At 42.0% G+C, this 13834-nt stretch overlaps 1 protein-coding gene across 22 annotated transcripts in view; it reads right to left on the reverse strand.

The window, feature by feature from the left end:
- Positions 1-13834, reverse strand: part of CLASP1 (cytoplasmic linker associated protein 1) — a 442952-nt gene that overhangs the window by 116652 nt on the left and 312466 nt on the right. For all 22 annotated transcript variants that reach the window (XM_038747595.1, XM_038747592.1, XM_038747590.1 and 19 more), the window contains 4 exons: positions 9953-10016; positions 8161-8163; positions 5759-5922; positions 654-732 (listed from right to left, as the gene is read on the reverse strand). In XM_038747595.1, the coding sequence (XP_038603523.1) occupies positions 654-732; positions 5759-5922; positions 8161-8163; positions 9953-10016 (310 nt within the window). The remainder of the gene's footprint in view (positions 1-653; positions 733-5758; positions 5923-8160; positions 8164-9952; positions 10017-13834) is intronic.

A 13834-nucleotide genomic window follows, 5' to 3' on the forward strand; every position in this document is an offset into this window, starting at 1 on the left:
AATAATAATAATATCATAAGTGAAATAACTGCTTAATAAATACCATTAAAAAAAATCTCCTCGACCAGAGAGCAAGCTCTCACAACAGCATCCGTGGTTCCTGTCTCAGAGACAGGCTTGGTAGGGGGATGAGGGTGTGCGGTGCACACAATAAAAATCATTGATTGATACCCAATTTAAATAATAATAATAATAATGATGGCATTTATTAAGCACTTACTATGTGCAAAGCACTGTTCTAAGCACTGCGAGGGATACAAGGTGATCAGGTTGTCCCACGGGGGGCTCACAGGGTTCAACCCCATTTTACAGATGAGATAACTGAGGCCCAGAGAAGTTAAGTGACTTGCCCAAAGTCACACAGCTGACAAGTGGTGGAGTCAGAATTTGAACCCATGACCTCTGACTCCATAAAACTTGTAGGCATAAGTTTGTATGCTTTATATATATTTTTGAATTTATCTCCCCAACTAAAGTGTAAGCTCCTAGTGAGCAGGGAATTTTGCCATTATTTTATATTTCCCAAGCGCCTAGTACAGGGTACCACAAAGTGAGCGCTAAATAAATGTTCCCCCTAACAACTTCCGGAACAGAACTTTTTAGGTTTAACTGACAGACATTTATATTTAATGACAGCACCCAGAGTTACTGACCTTGAGGTTTGGCGTCTGCGTCTGATCTACGATAAATCTCATCAAAATGTTAAACTGCTGATCAAACGGAAAAGAATCTCTAGACGGAAAAAAAAAAAAGGAACCACATATTGATTTTTCAAAAGGAATTAATGGAAAAAAATTTAGAGCATCAGAGTAGATTTCAATAAAACAATACGATTTACAGTCAGGACATTAGTTTCTGAGACAGGGATGTGTCTGACCTGATAGCCTATTTGACCACTGCATCAGCCTCCTTGCTGACCTCCCTGCCTCCAGCCTCTCCCCTCTCTAGTCCATACTTCACTGTGCTTCCTGGATCCCTTTTCTAAAGCAAAAAAAAATCAGCTCACATCTCTCCGCTCCTCAAAAACCTCCAATGGTCTTTCTCCTCATCGAGCAGAAACTCCTGACCATCAGCTTTAAGACACTCAATGTGCTTTCTTCCCTTTTCCTTTCTCCCACTAAAACCCAGCCTGGAAACTTCGCTCTTCTAACACCAATCTACTCACTGTACCTCAATCTTATCCCTCCCCACCTACCTCTTGCTCACAACCCCCCTTCCCGTGGGGAACGCCTCCCTGCTTTATATCTGACAGACGACCACTCTCCCCATCTTCAAAGTCCTATTAAAATTATACCTCCTTCAGGAAGTCTTCCCAAACTAATCTCTCCTCCTGTTTTCCCTTTCTTCTGTGCCACCAATGCATTTGAAGCCTTCTCCTCCAAGCCCTTCGGCACTTAAGTACATATCCTACATATCCTTATACATGGTTGCTTCCCCTTCCTGTATCTTATTTTAATGTTCGCCTCCCTGGCTAGACTTAAATTTCTTGAAGGCAGGTACCGTGCCGACTTACCGTATTGTACTCTTTCAAGTGTTTAGTCTGCAATAAATACCATTCGGTGCTTGGAACGTGGCAAGTACTGAACAAACCATTACTACCATTGTTATCAGAAACTTGGCTTTTAGGAAGAAAGGCCTTTGAAACTGTGGATTTTCTTATGATCATAAATTGAAATGCCCTAGAGGCGTGACTTTTGAAACCAATTGTCTTCTAATGACAATTCAAAATTTTAGGAGAGGATACTACTAATAATAAGAAGCTACTGTTGATGTTAAACAATTATGTTGGTCATCAGTAAGTTCGGATTCCCGGGGTGGGGAGGAAGGAGTATGAGGAAAACACAAAACTTTCACCAAGGAGGAATGTTCAAGCTCAAAAAACACTATTTAGAATGTAATAATAATAATAATGATGGCATTTGTTAAGCGCTTACTATGTGCAAAGCACTGTTCTAAGCGTTTTGGATAATGTAAAAAAAAGCAGAGTGATGGTATAAAATAATGAAGCACTCAAAAACCACATATAGTTAGCATTTCCCTGTGCTGATCCCATGCTTTCTAAGCACTAAAGAATACCGTGGGGAATACGGCCTAATTCATTGATGAATTTAATCCTTGGGGTGTCTACTGATTTAGACAACCATGGAGTCATGAGATGATCTAAGTAAGAGTAGAGTTAATGAGCATACATGTGTGTTAAAGATAGGAATCTCTATTTTCTGACTCCAACTGAAAGCGAGCTGCTCATTCTGAAAGAGATAACATGCTGAGAAGATGGATAATGTTCTGAAAATCCAACATCAACGAAGCACTATCATCATTTTGAGATTTCTAATAAAATCAGAAGGGAAATTTGTTTGGAGAAAAGAATTCTCTATTGCTCTTGGCTAATTCTACTCTTTCACTGATCATTATCTCATCTAACAAAAGTTATAAATATAGAATATATTGATCAAGCATAGACTAAGTGACCTGTTTATCAACAAAACGATTTCAGAATCATCATGGAAAAATGGGACACTGCTTTAAGTGCTTAGTACAGTGTTCTGCACACAGTAAGGGTTCAATAAATACCACTGATTGGTTTGATTTCAATACTTTAGATGAAAGAAAGTGGACGTTTAAGCTTAGACTATGAGCCCCAAGTGGCCTAGTGGACAGAAGGACTTGGGTTCTAATCCTGGCTCCACAACCTGTCTGCCATGTAACCTTGGGCAAATCACTTCACTTATCTGTGTCTCTGTTCCCTCATCTGTAAAAGAGGAATTAAGACTGTGAGCCCTATGTGGGACAGGGACTGTGCCCAACCTGATTTGCTTGTATTTACCCCAGCACTTAGTAAAGTGCCTGGAACAAGTGCCTAACAAATACCAGCATTATTGTATTTACCCAGAGCTTAGTACAGTCCTTGGCACATAGGAAGCACTTAAACAAAGACCATGACGATAATAATAACAATAATAATAATAAGAATAAGAATAATAATAATGGCATTTGTTAAGCGCTTACTATGTGCAAAGCACGGTTCTAAGCACTGGGGAGGATACAAGGTGATCAGGTTGTTCCACGTGGGGCTCACAGTCTTAATCCCCATTTCACAGATGAGGAAACTGAGGCTCAGAGAAGTTAAGTGGCTTGCCTAAAGTCACACAGCTGACAGGTGGAGGAGCCAGGATTTGAACCCATGACCTCTGAGTCCCAAGCTCGTGCTCTTTTCACTGAGCCATGCTGCTTCTAATAATAATACTAATACTAATTCTAATACTAATAAGGCACCAAGATTCCTAAGGAAATTAAAAATTGAATGGTTATCAGTCCTTTTTCCTTGATCTAGTTCTTTCAGGGGCCACATGCTACATAGCTATTACTCTTGCTATTCCTCATTCACACATTGCAGAAGCTCCCACATAACGAAATAGAAATGGCTTCCACAATTTGCTAGAGTATCAGAAACCCCATTCATTCATTCAATTGTAATTATTGAGCGCTTTCTGTGAGTAAAGCACTGTACTAAGCGCTTAGGAGAGTATGATACATCAGATACATTCCCTGCTCATAATGAGTACACAATCTAGAGGGGGAGGCAGACATCAATATATACAAATAAATGAATAGATGATATATATATAGATATATCTATCTATCTATCTATCTATCTATATCTATCTATCTATATATATATATATATATACACATACATAAGTGCTACGGGGATGGGAGGGAGGATGAATGAAGGGAGCGAGTCACGGCGATGCAGAAGGGAGTGGAAGAAGAGGAGAGGAGGGCTTCATTAGGGAAGGCTTCTTGGAGGGGATGTGCCCTCAATGACAATGGTCTGTAAGCACATTTCTCTCTCATTATTAGGATTTCTTGAGTTATGTGTGGTTCCTCAAACTGCATCTACAAACTTTCATTAACATAGTAAGGGTGTCGGTTGGCTAGCTGAAATCCTAAAAGTGAGTCAATCTTCCGACCGATCAACATTGGTGCTGCCACTCCCCTCGATGAGCCAAAGAATGGTCAGGAACCAAGCGGACCAGAGAACCTTGAAGAGGAGCCGAGGAGAATGGGTTTTCTTCCCGACTTGGATGGGGAAGGGATGAATCGGACTGGGAGGGGATGGGTTGGGTGAAAAGCTGCGTTGCCTAGTGGATAGAGAGCGGGACTGGGAGTCAGAGGACCTGGCTTCTTATCTTGGCTCTGCCGCTGGCCTGCTGCGTGACTTTGGGCAAGTCACTTTGCCTCTCCAGGCCTCAGTTTCCTCATCTGTAAAATGGGGGTTCAGTAGCTCTTCCCCTGCTACCCATGAGCACCCTGAGGGAGAGGAACTGTGCCTGATCTAATTATCTTATATCTAGCCCAGTGGTTAGTACAGTGCTTGGCACCTAGTAATCTCTTAACAAACATCATCATCATGATTACCTTCATCACAAATAGAGATGAACTCTCTAAACCTAAGGCTTTTACTAGACCTCTACTATTTATTTTGTTAATGATGTGCATATAGCCATAATTCCATGTGTTCTATTTGTTCCGACTATTTTGACACCTGTCTACATGTTTTGTTTTGTTGTCTGTCTCCCCCTTCTAGATTGTGAGCCCGTTGTTGGGTAGGGACTGTCTCTATATGTTGCCGATTTGTACTTCCTAAGCGCTTAGTACAGTGCTCTGAACACAGTAAGCGCTCAGTAAATACGATTGAATTGTAAATTGTAATTGCTGCTCCTTCTTTTTTTTTAAATAGCATTTGTTAAGCGCTTACTACGTGCCAGGCACTGTACTAAGCACTAGGGTAGATACAAGGTTGTTAGGTCGTAAACAGTCCCTGTCTCACATGGGGCTCTCCGTCTTAATCCCCATTTTACAGACGAGTTAACTGAGATATAGAGAGGTTAAGTAATAATAATAATCATTATATTTGTTAAGTGCTTCCAACGGGCCAAGCACTGTTCTAAGCACTGGGGTGTTACAAGGTCATCAGGTTGCCCCACGTGGGGCTTACAGTCTTAATCCTCATTTTACAGATGAGGCAACTGAGGCACAGAGAAGTGAAGTGGCTTGCCCAGACTTGCCCAAAATCACAGAGCAGATAAGTGGCAGAGCCAGAATTAGAGCCATTTCCTTCTGAATCCCAGGCCTGGGCTCAATGTGGCTCCTCCTAAACTTTCTCTAATAATAATAATAATAATAATAATAATAATAATAATAATAATGGCATTTATTAAGCACTTATTATTTGCAAAGCACTGTTCTAAGTGCTGAGGAGGTTACAAGGTGATCAGGTTGTCCCATGGGGGGCTCACAGTCTTAATCCCCGTTTTACAGATGAGGTAACTGAGGCCCTGAGAAGTTAAGTGACTTGCCCAAAGTCACAAAGCTGACAAGTGGCAGGGCCAAGATTTGAACCCACAACCTCTGACTCCAAAGCCTGGGCTCTTTCCACCGAGCCACGCTGCTGCCCCAAAGCTCCCCTTGCTCCCTCTCCCCCATCATCTTGTCCCCAGCCACCCTGGGATTTGTTCTCTCACCCCCATTTCATTCCCTTTCCTCCAATAATAATAATAATAATAATGGCATTTATTAAGCACGTACTATGTGCAAAGCACTGTTCTAAGCGCTGGGGAGGTTACAAGGTGATCAGCTTGTCCCACGGCGGGCTCACAGTTTTAATCCCCATTTTCCATGGCTCCCCCATAATGGAGTTGGATTATTTCAGAAAATACAACCTCGCTCTAAGTGACCACACAGTACATCTTACCTGGTTACATCAAGAGCCTTCTGAACTTTGGCCTGTACAGAGCCAAGTAAGTCTGCCCCCATTTTCTTCAGCAACTGAGTCAGAAGGACAAACAGCCAATCCTGCAAGTCGTCCTTATGGATTATTATAAAGTCCACCAAGGTCTCCAGGAACATACTGAAAACCTGCAAATGAGCAACGGTTGTTATTTCAGATGGGTGCCTTTCTTCTTTGTGATTAAGGAGTGGGGGGTCTGGAAATGCTAGATCTCTAAAAAGTAGTCTAGAATGTCACGTTCATAAGATTGTTACAGACGACAGGACACGGGTTCACGGGCTAACGTCACCAATGATGACAGACATTAGACAGACGTGATGGGTTGCAGTACACAGATAAAGGAAAAAGGGGACGGACTTACTCTCTGTTGTGAATTCCACCGCAAAGCAGGCCATGCAACAAAACAAATAATTTGTTAACACACATAGTGAACTGATAGCTCTCCGTGATGCAGTTTCACAAAGGCCAAAAAAGTGAACTTTGGAGATCTGCTAAAACACCATGAAATGCTTTCCCTCCTTCAACCTTTGATCTGAGGCCCTTCAGCTTGTTTGGAGGAGGGTGATGAAATAGGGATTAGAACAGTGCTCAGCGCTGAGAACAGTGCTTTGCACAAAGTAAGCACTTAATAAATGCCATTACTATTATTATTAAAGGGATGAATAAAGCTGCCATCACTTTGGCAGCTTCCATTTCCCTCCAATGCAATTCCTCAGCTGGGCCCAGCCTCCCACGTTTGACATATCTGACATCCATCCCAGTAGAAATAGTCTGGTGCTCCCTAGGGAGAGGGCTTTTTAGTCCACTGACTCCTATCCAGAGGCCAATAAATTGTTTCCCCAAATTTACTGCAAGATCCCTCCCAGCTCCACAGCACTTATATGCATATCTGTAATTTTAGACTTGTAAGCTCGTTGTGGGCAGGGAATGTGCCTGTTACAGTGTACTCGCCAAGTGCTTGCAGTGCTCTGCACACAGTAAATGCTCAAAAAGCACGCCTGGCTGACTGGCAGGCCCATCTGTTGGAAACAACTTTCCTTAATTATCGATCCAGACTGGTTCTGAATCAGTATTCTAGAGGTGACGGGCGACAGAAAATCCATCATGAATCTAAAGAAGTCTCCAGTTGTTCTTTGCAAAAGTTCTAAATCTTATCTTGACTCGAAACGGATTCTGTCAGGGCCAGCTCAAAATTAAGTTGTTTTTGTGTTTTTATTTTTGAAATCTCTAGAACAATTCACTTGCTCCTTCCAAAACTTCTAAATCTTTTCCCAATTGAAAACATACTCTATCAGGGCCATCTCAAATAAATTTTTTTGAATGTCTAGGATGATCCAGTTGCTCCTTCCAAACATTCTAAATTTTATCTCTATTAAAAACATTCTGTCAGGGCCACCTCAAAGTTTTTGTTCTTTTTTCGATTATGAGGAACCTCAGGGAACTTCAGAATGGCTTCTTCGTCACCTGTCCATGGTGGTCAAAACCTCTTTTATTGGAGGGTTCTAACCTTTACTTAGAATTATGAAAAGCAGCGTGGCTCAGTGGAAAGAGCCCGGGCTTGGGAGTCAGAGGTCATGGGTTCTAATCCCGGCTCTGCCACTTGTCAGCTGTGTGACTTTGGGCAAGTCACTTAACTTGTCTGGGCCTCAGTTCCCTCATCTGTAAAATGGGGATGAACCCTGTGAGCCCCCCGTGGGACAACCTGATCACCTTGTATTCCCCCCAAAGCTTAGAACAGTGCTTTGCACATAGTAAGCACTTAACAAATACCATTATTATTATTATTATTATCATTAATAATTCTAAGTAAAGAATGCACACAGGAGCATCTCTCACAGCTACCGTTCTCAAGCTCCCATCTTGTAATAAGGCCCTACTGAGAGCTCACCTCCTCCAGGAGGCCTTCCCAGACTGAGCCCCTTCCTTCCTGTCCCCCTTGTCCCCCTCTCCATCTCCACGTCTTACCTCCTTCCCTTCCCCACAGCATCTGTATATATGTATATATGTTTGTACATGTTTATTACTCTATTTATTTATTTATTTATTTTACTTGTACATATTCTATTTTATTTTGTTAATATGTTTGGTTTTGTTCTCTGTCTCCCCCTTCTAGACTGTGAGCCCACTGTTGGGTAGGGACTGTCTCTATATGTTGCCAACTTGTACTTCCCAAGCGCTTAGTACAGTGCTCTGCACACAGTAAGCGCTCAATAAATACGACTGATTGATTGATTGATTGATTGATTGAATGCCCAAAGTCACACAGCTGACAGTTGGCGGAGCCGGCATTTGAACCCATGACCTTTGATTCCAAAGCCAGGGCTCTTTCCACTGAGCCACGCTGCTTCTCCACTCTCTTGAACCACTCTCTCTCTCCCCCACAGAGGAGGATGCTGCTTCCTGGTCTGAAGGTAGAAGTCCGCAGCAAAGAACAGAACTTATCTGAGCTCTGTGGCCAACTCAGTTCTGTTTTTTCAGAGGCTACAACTTGAGCAACTAGGATCACAAAGCTTGATCGGGGGTTGTTGTCCGGAGAAGTCATTGATGCTGAAATGACTAGCCTTTTAGCTCTTTAGGGACTCATTCTACTGGGCTTGTCTCATCAGGTGTTTAGTTTCTAAAGTGAATATCTGGCAATATAATAGAAAAAAATCACCCAGAGAAAGGAGTTGTCAAATGGGACTCTGAAGGGCCACATGGCTGACCGCCCACTAGGGCAGAAACTAAAATAATAATAATAATAATAATAATACTGATGGCATTTATTAAGCGCTTACTATGTGCAAAGCACTGTTCTAAGCACTGGGGAGATTACAAGGTGATCAGGATGTCCCACGGGGGGCTCATAGTCTTCATCCCCATTTTGCAGATGAGGTAACTGAGGCCCAGAGAAGTTAAGTGACTTGCCCTAAAATGTGTAAGTAGCCTCAATCTGCTAATGTACTGAGGGCCTACCGAGAGCATAATGATGGCATTTAGAGGAGCAGCATGGCCTAGTGGAAAGAGCACGGGCTTTGGAGTCAGAGGTCATGGGTTCGAATCCCGGCTCCACCACGTGTCTGCTGTGTGACCTTGGGCAAGTCACTTGACTTCTTGGAGCCTCAGTTACCTCATCTGTAAAATGGGGATGAAGACTGGGAGCCCCATGTGGGACAACCTGATCACCTTGTATCCCCCCAGCGCTTAGAACAGTGCTTTGCACATAGTAAGCGCTTAACAAATGCCATTATTATTATTATTATTATTATTTATTAAGCACTTACTATGTGCAAAGCACTGTTCTAAGCACTCGGGAGGTTACAAGGTGATCAGGTTGTCCCACGGGGGGCTCACAGTTTTCATCCCCATTTTACAGATAGAGAACTGAGGCACAGAGAAGTTAAGTAACTTGCCCAAAGTCACACAGCTGACAATTGGTGGAGCCGGGGTTTGAACCCATGACCTCTGACTCCAAAGCCCGTGCCCTTTCCATTGAGCCACGCTGCTTCTCTGCTTCTCTGCATGAGAGCATGGGACTGGACTAGTTAAAGGACATGCCCAAATATTCAAATTTGTACAAACAAATCCACATTTTTTGATGGATTTAACTTTCTGAGAAAAATTAAACTTTTATCGCCCCATCACCCCAAACCACCTCCCCCGCATCCAAATTGGGGATTTCCCATTCCACCCAATCCGGCATTTTCTGCACCCCCCAAAAGACTGTTTTGGAGCTCTGTATGCCCAATTCAATATTATGGACTCCTAGGGACTTCACAATCCACTTTGAGGAAACACTGACTTCAAATGTCAATCATCTGTGTAAACAGAGCTTTAGCTAAATTTTCTTTTTAAATATACTTGGCTGGTAACAAATATGAAGTACAACTATAATATTAACTTTCACCTTTCACTGTTTAAATGAACTCTTTGCCATTATTTTAATATGCCCCTTGGACACGTCCTTAGGCTTTTTCATTTCCACAGGTTTACAAGCCTCTAAGGATGTCATAATATCAAGTTGTGAGCTCTAGTGGTGGTATCTACACTATCAGTTCAAAATCTAAAACGGGCCTTGAGGAAATTCGCCATATCTCGAGAGGTATTACATTAAACGTTGTGATTAACATGCAGATAGAAACAAAACGTCAGAGATTCTAATACCCATCTACGACTTACCTTGCTGTGAGGATCAGCGAACATCCGAGTGAAGATCTCACACAGTCTTTTCAATTCTACTCGACTAGAAAAATGCAATGATATTAAAACTGGTTAGATAAGAATTAGTTCATGGTAAATCCCTGGAAATTTGACCAGCCTAATTCTCCTTTTGCTACATAAATTTATTATTTCACGGTTATGGAAGCTCTTTCATCAGAGTGGTAGGAATAAGGGATTATGAAGTCGAGAGAAGGGAAAGTCACAAGATTGTTCTAATAATGATATTTAAGAATATGAAGAGGGATTATAATCAATGATAGTGCCCTGAAAAAAGAGGAAATGGGTTTCCTTAAAGCAGGAGCTGTTTAGACGGGAAATAAAGATGTTCTTGACAGTGAACCATCCCCTTGGAGGTTCTCATCATCATCATCATCATCATCATCAATCGTATTTATTGAGCGCTTACTGTGTGCAGAACACTGTACTAAGTGCTTGGGAAGTACAATTTGGCAACATATAGAGACAGTCCCTACTCAATAGTGGGCTCACAGAATACTTTGTTGTCGCCACAAAAGACTTGTTATTGCCAATCGTTTAATGACATTTATTGAGCACTTACTGCGGGCACAGCACTGTACTAAAACATTTGGGAGTGTACAACAGAATCCCTACTCACAAGGAATTTACAGTCAAGAGGGAGAGACAGACATTAAAATAAATAACAGACAAGGGAAATGTCAGGGTACAGAATATAAATATAAGTGTTGTGGGCTTGAAGGTGGGGTATCAAAGTGCTTAAGGGGTACACACCTGAAAGCACAAGCAATGCAAAGAGGAGGGCGAATAGGTTGGTGAAATGAGTTGACGCAACTATCAGGGGAAGACATTAAACAAAACACTTCAAAAAGCAGCATGATCTAGCGGAGCCCACTGTTGAGTAGGGACTGTCTCTATATGTTGCCAACTTGTACTTCCCAAGCGCTTAGTACAGTGCTCTGCACACAGTAAGCGCTCAATAAATACGATTGATGATGATGAAGAGCACAGCCCTGGGGGTTAGAGGACCTGGATTCTAATTTTGGGCCTGCCACTTACCTGCTGTGTGACCTTGGGTAAGTAACTTAACTTCTCTGTGCCTCAATTTCCTCATCTGTAAAAATAGGAACTCAATACGTGTCCTCTCTCCTACTTAGACGTGAACCCCTTGGGGAACCTCATTAGCTTGCTTCTACCCCAGCACTTGGTAGAGTGCTTAATGCATTGTAAGCGCTTGACCAATGCCACAATTATTATTGTTATTATTATTAACAAAACACAAGAAAAAGTATTTTAGCAGTTGATTATTCTGAGGGAGGCAGTACACAGGTTAGCATTAGAGAACCACCCTTGAGGATTCCCAGCGCAGATTTCCTTTGGGATAGTTCAGACGCCTGCCTGGAGAAAGAGGAAATGGATATACTGATCTTTAAACGTGACTTTTAGTGGCAGGAATCTCTAACTAGTGAGCTGCAGTTTAGGCTGAGCCAGTTTGAGATCAATAAAATTTCAGGTAACATGCAAATCCCAGGAGCCCCAGATGAGGACTCAGTGAATTTGGCTTGTTAATTAAACTCTGAAATCATAATAAACATAACGCCAACTTGTACTTCCCAAGCGCTTAGTACAGTACTCTGCACACAGTAAGCGCTCAATAAATATGACTGCATGATTGAATGAATGAATAATAGAAGGGCCAAGGTAACCTGAATGGACAAGTCAATCTGGAAAAGTCACATACATCCATACAGATCGGAGAGTGAATTGATCATCATCGATAGTATTTATAGAGCACTTACTGTGTGCAGAGCACTATACTACGTGCTTGAGAGAGTACAATCCTCCTTCCCCTCCCCACAGCACCTGTATATATGTATATATTTATTTGTATGCATTTATTACTCTATTTATTTTATTTGTACATATTTATTCTATTTATTTTATTTTGTTAATGTTTTGTTTTGTTGTCTGTCTCCCCCTTCTAGACAGTGAGCCCGCTGTTGGGTAGGGACTGTCTCTATATGTTGCCAATTTGTACTTCCCAAGCGCTTAGTACAGTGCTCTGCACACAGTAAGTGCTCAATAGATACGATTGAATGAATAAATGAATGAATGAACCCTTCTAAAGGTCAATTGCACACTTTGCGGTCACTGACAGTAGTCTTTTCTGACTATACTAGTTGGAGCTCTTCATTAGTATGTCTGCAAAGTGACCTGGATTGTATTCAAAACAAATTACATTGGTAAGAGAGAACTTAGTCTCTTCTAAGACATTAGGATGGTGCTGGGATTAATTCCTGAATTACTGATATCACTGATATCCAGTGATAATAGTATTCTACATGCCCGTTCACAACAAAAGTCACCTTGGGAATTCTGGAGAAGCACCAAAACTCACGACATACAGCATATTCCTCTCACAAGATCACAATGCAGAGGTCACATTTGGTGCCCTTACCCAGAACAAATGGATGGATAATCAATCAATCAATCAATTGTATTTACTGAGCGCTTACTGTGTGCAGAGCACTGTACTAAGCGCTTGGGAAGTACAAGTTGGCAACATATAGACACAACACAACTCAGTTCCCTCATCTGTAAAACAGGGATTAAGACTGTGAGCCCCACGTGGGACAACCTGATCACCTTGTATCCTCCCCAGTGCTTAGAACAGTGCTTTGCACATAGTAAGCGCTTAACAAATGCCATCATTATTATTATTATTATTATATAGAGACAGTCCCTACCCAACAGTGGGCTCACAGTCTAGAAGGGGGAGACAGAGAACAAAACCAAACACTTGATAAACATAAAAATAATGATTATAATAATACTATTTGTTAAAATGCTTACTATGTGCCAGGCATTGTACTAAACGCTGGGGTGGATACAAAAAAATTGGGTTGGACGTAGTCCCTGTATCGCAGAAGGCTCACAGTCTTAATCCCCATTTTACAGATGAGTTAACTGAGGCACAGAGAAGTAAAATGACTTGCCCAAGGCCACTCAGCAGACAAGCGGCTGAGCCGGAATTAGAACCCGTGACCTTCGGACTCCCAGGCTCATGTTCTATCCAATAACTAAAAAGTTCCTGTGAGCCAAACACTGTACTAAACTCTGGCATAGATACAAAATAATCAGGTTGGACACAGTCCCTGTCCCACACGGAGGGAGTAATCCCCTTTAATCCCCATTTTACAGGTGAGGAAACTGAGGCACTGATAAATCACATGACTTGCCAAGGTCACACAGAGTAGACAAGTGGCAGAGACAGGATTAGAACCCAGTTCCCAGACCTGCGCTCTATCCATTAGGCAATTCTACTGATGCAGGATCAAATCAATCAATCAATCAATCATATTTATTGAGCGCTTACTGTGTGCAGAGTACTGTACTAAGCGCTTGGGAAGTCCAAGTTGGCAACATATAGAGACGGTCCCTACCCAACAGTGGGCTTACAGTCTAGAAGTCTACAGTCTAGTCATTGTTGACTAACAATGAGCTGAATTATCACAAAGGCTCATCCATGATATTGACATTTATTGTCCTCATCCCTAAAGCTACTCCCTGGTATTATTACACAGCTGGTAGTAATGGTCTCCAAGAGTTATTAACGCTCCTCCTCCCAAGGCGCCTAACTAATTCCCACGGTGGATTTGAATTCATTTTGGTTCTATTACACAGTCAAGACTGAGTGGGCAGACAACTTGGAAAAAAATCCTTGGTGTTACTGGCTCAGAATTGGGGTAAAATGTGTCAAGCCTGTTCCCCAAATCGAACCTTTTATTCCTCATTTCCAAAACGCCTTAAAGCCGAAAACTCAAAAGTAGTTCACCCATAGCCTCTGGTCTATTTTCAGCCACA

Source organism: Tachyglossus aculeatus, chromosome 1, assembly GCF_015852505.1.
Source record: "Tachyglossus aculeatus isolate mTacAcu1 chromosome 1, mTacAcu1.pri, whole genome shotgun sequence".
In the NCBI taxonomy this organism is placed as follows: Eukaryota; Metazoa; Chordata; class Mammalia; order Monotremata; family Tachyglossidae; genus Tachyglossus; species Tachyglossus aculeatus.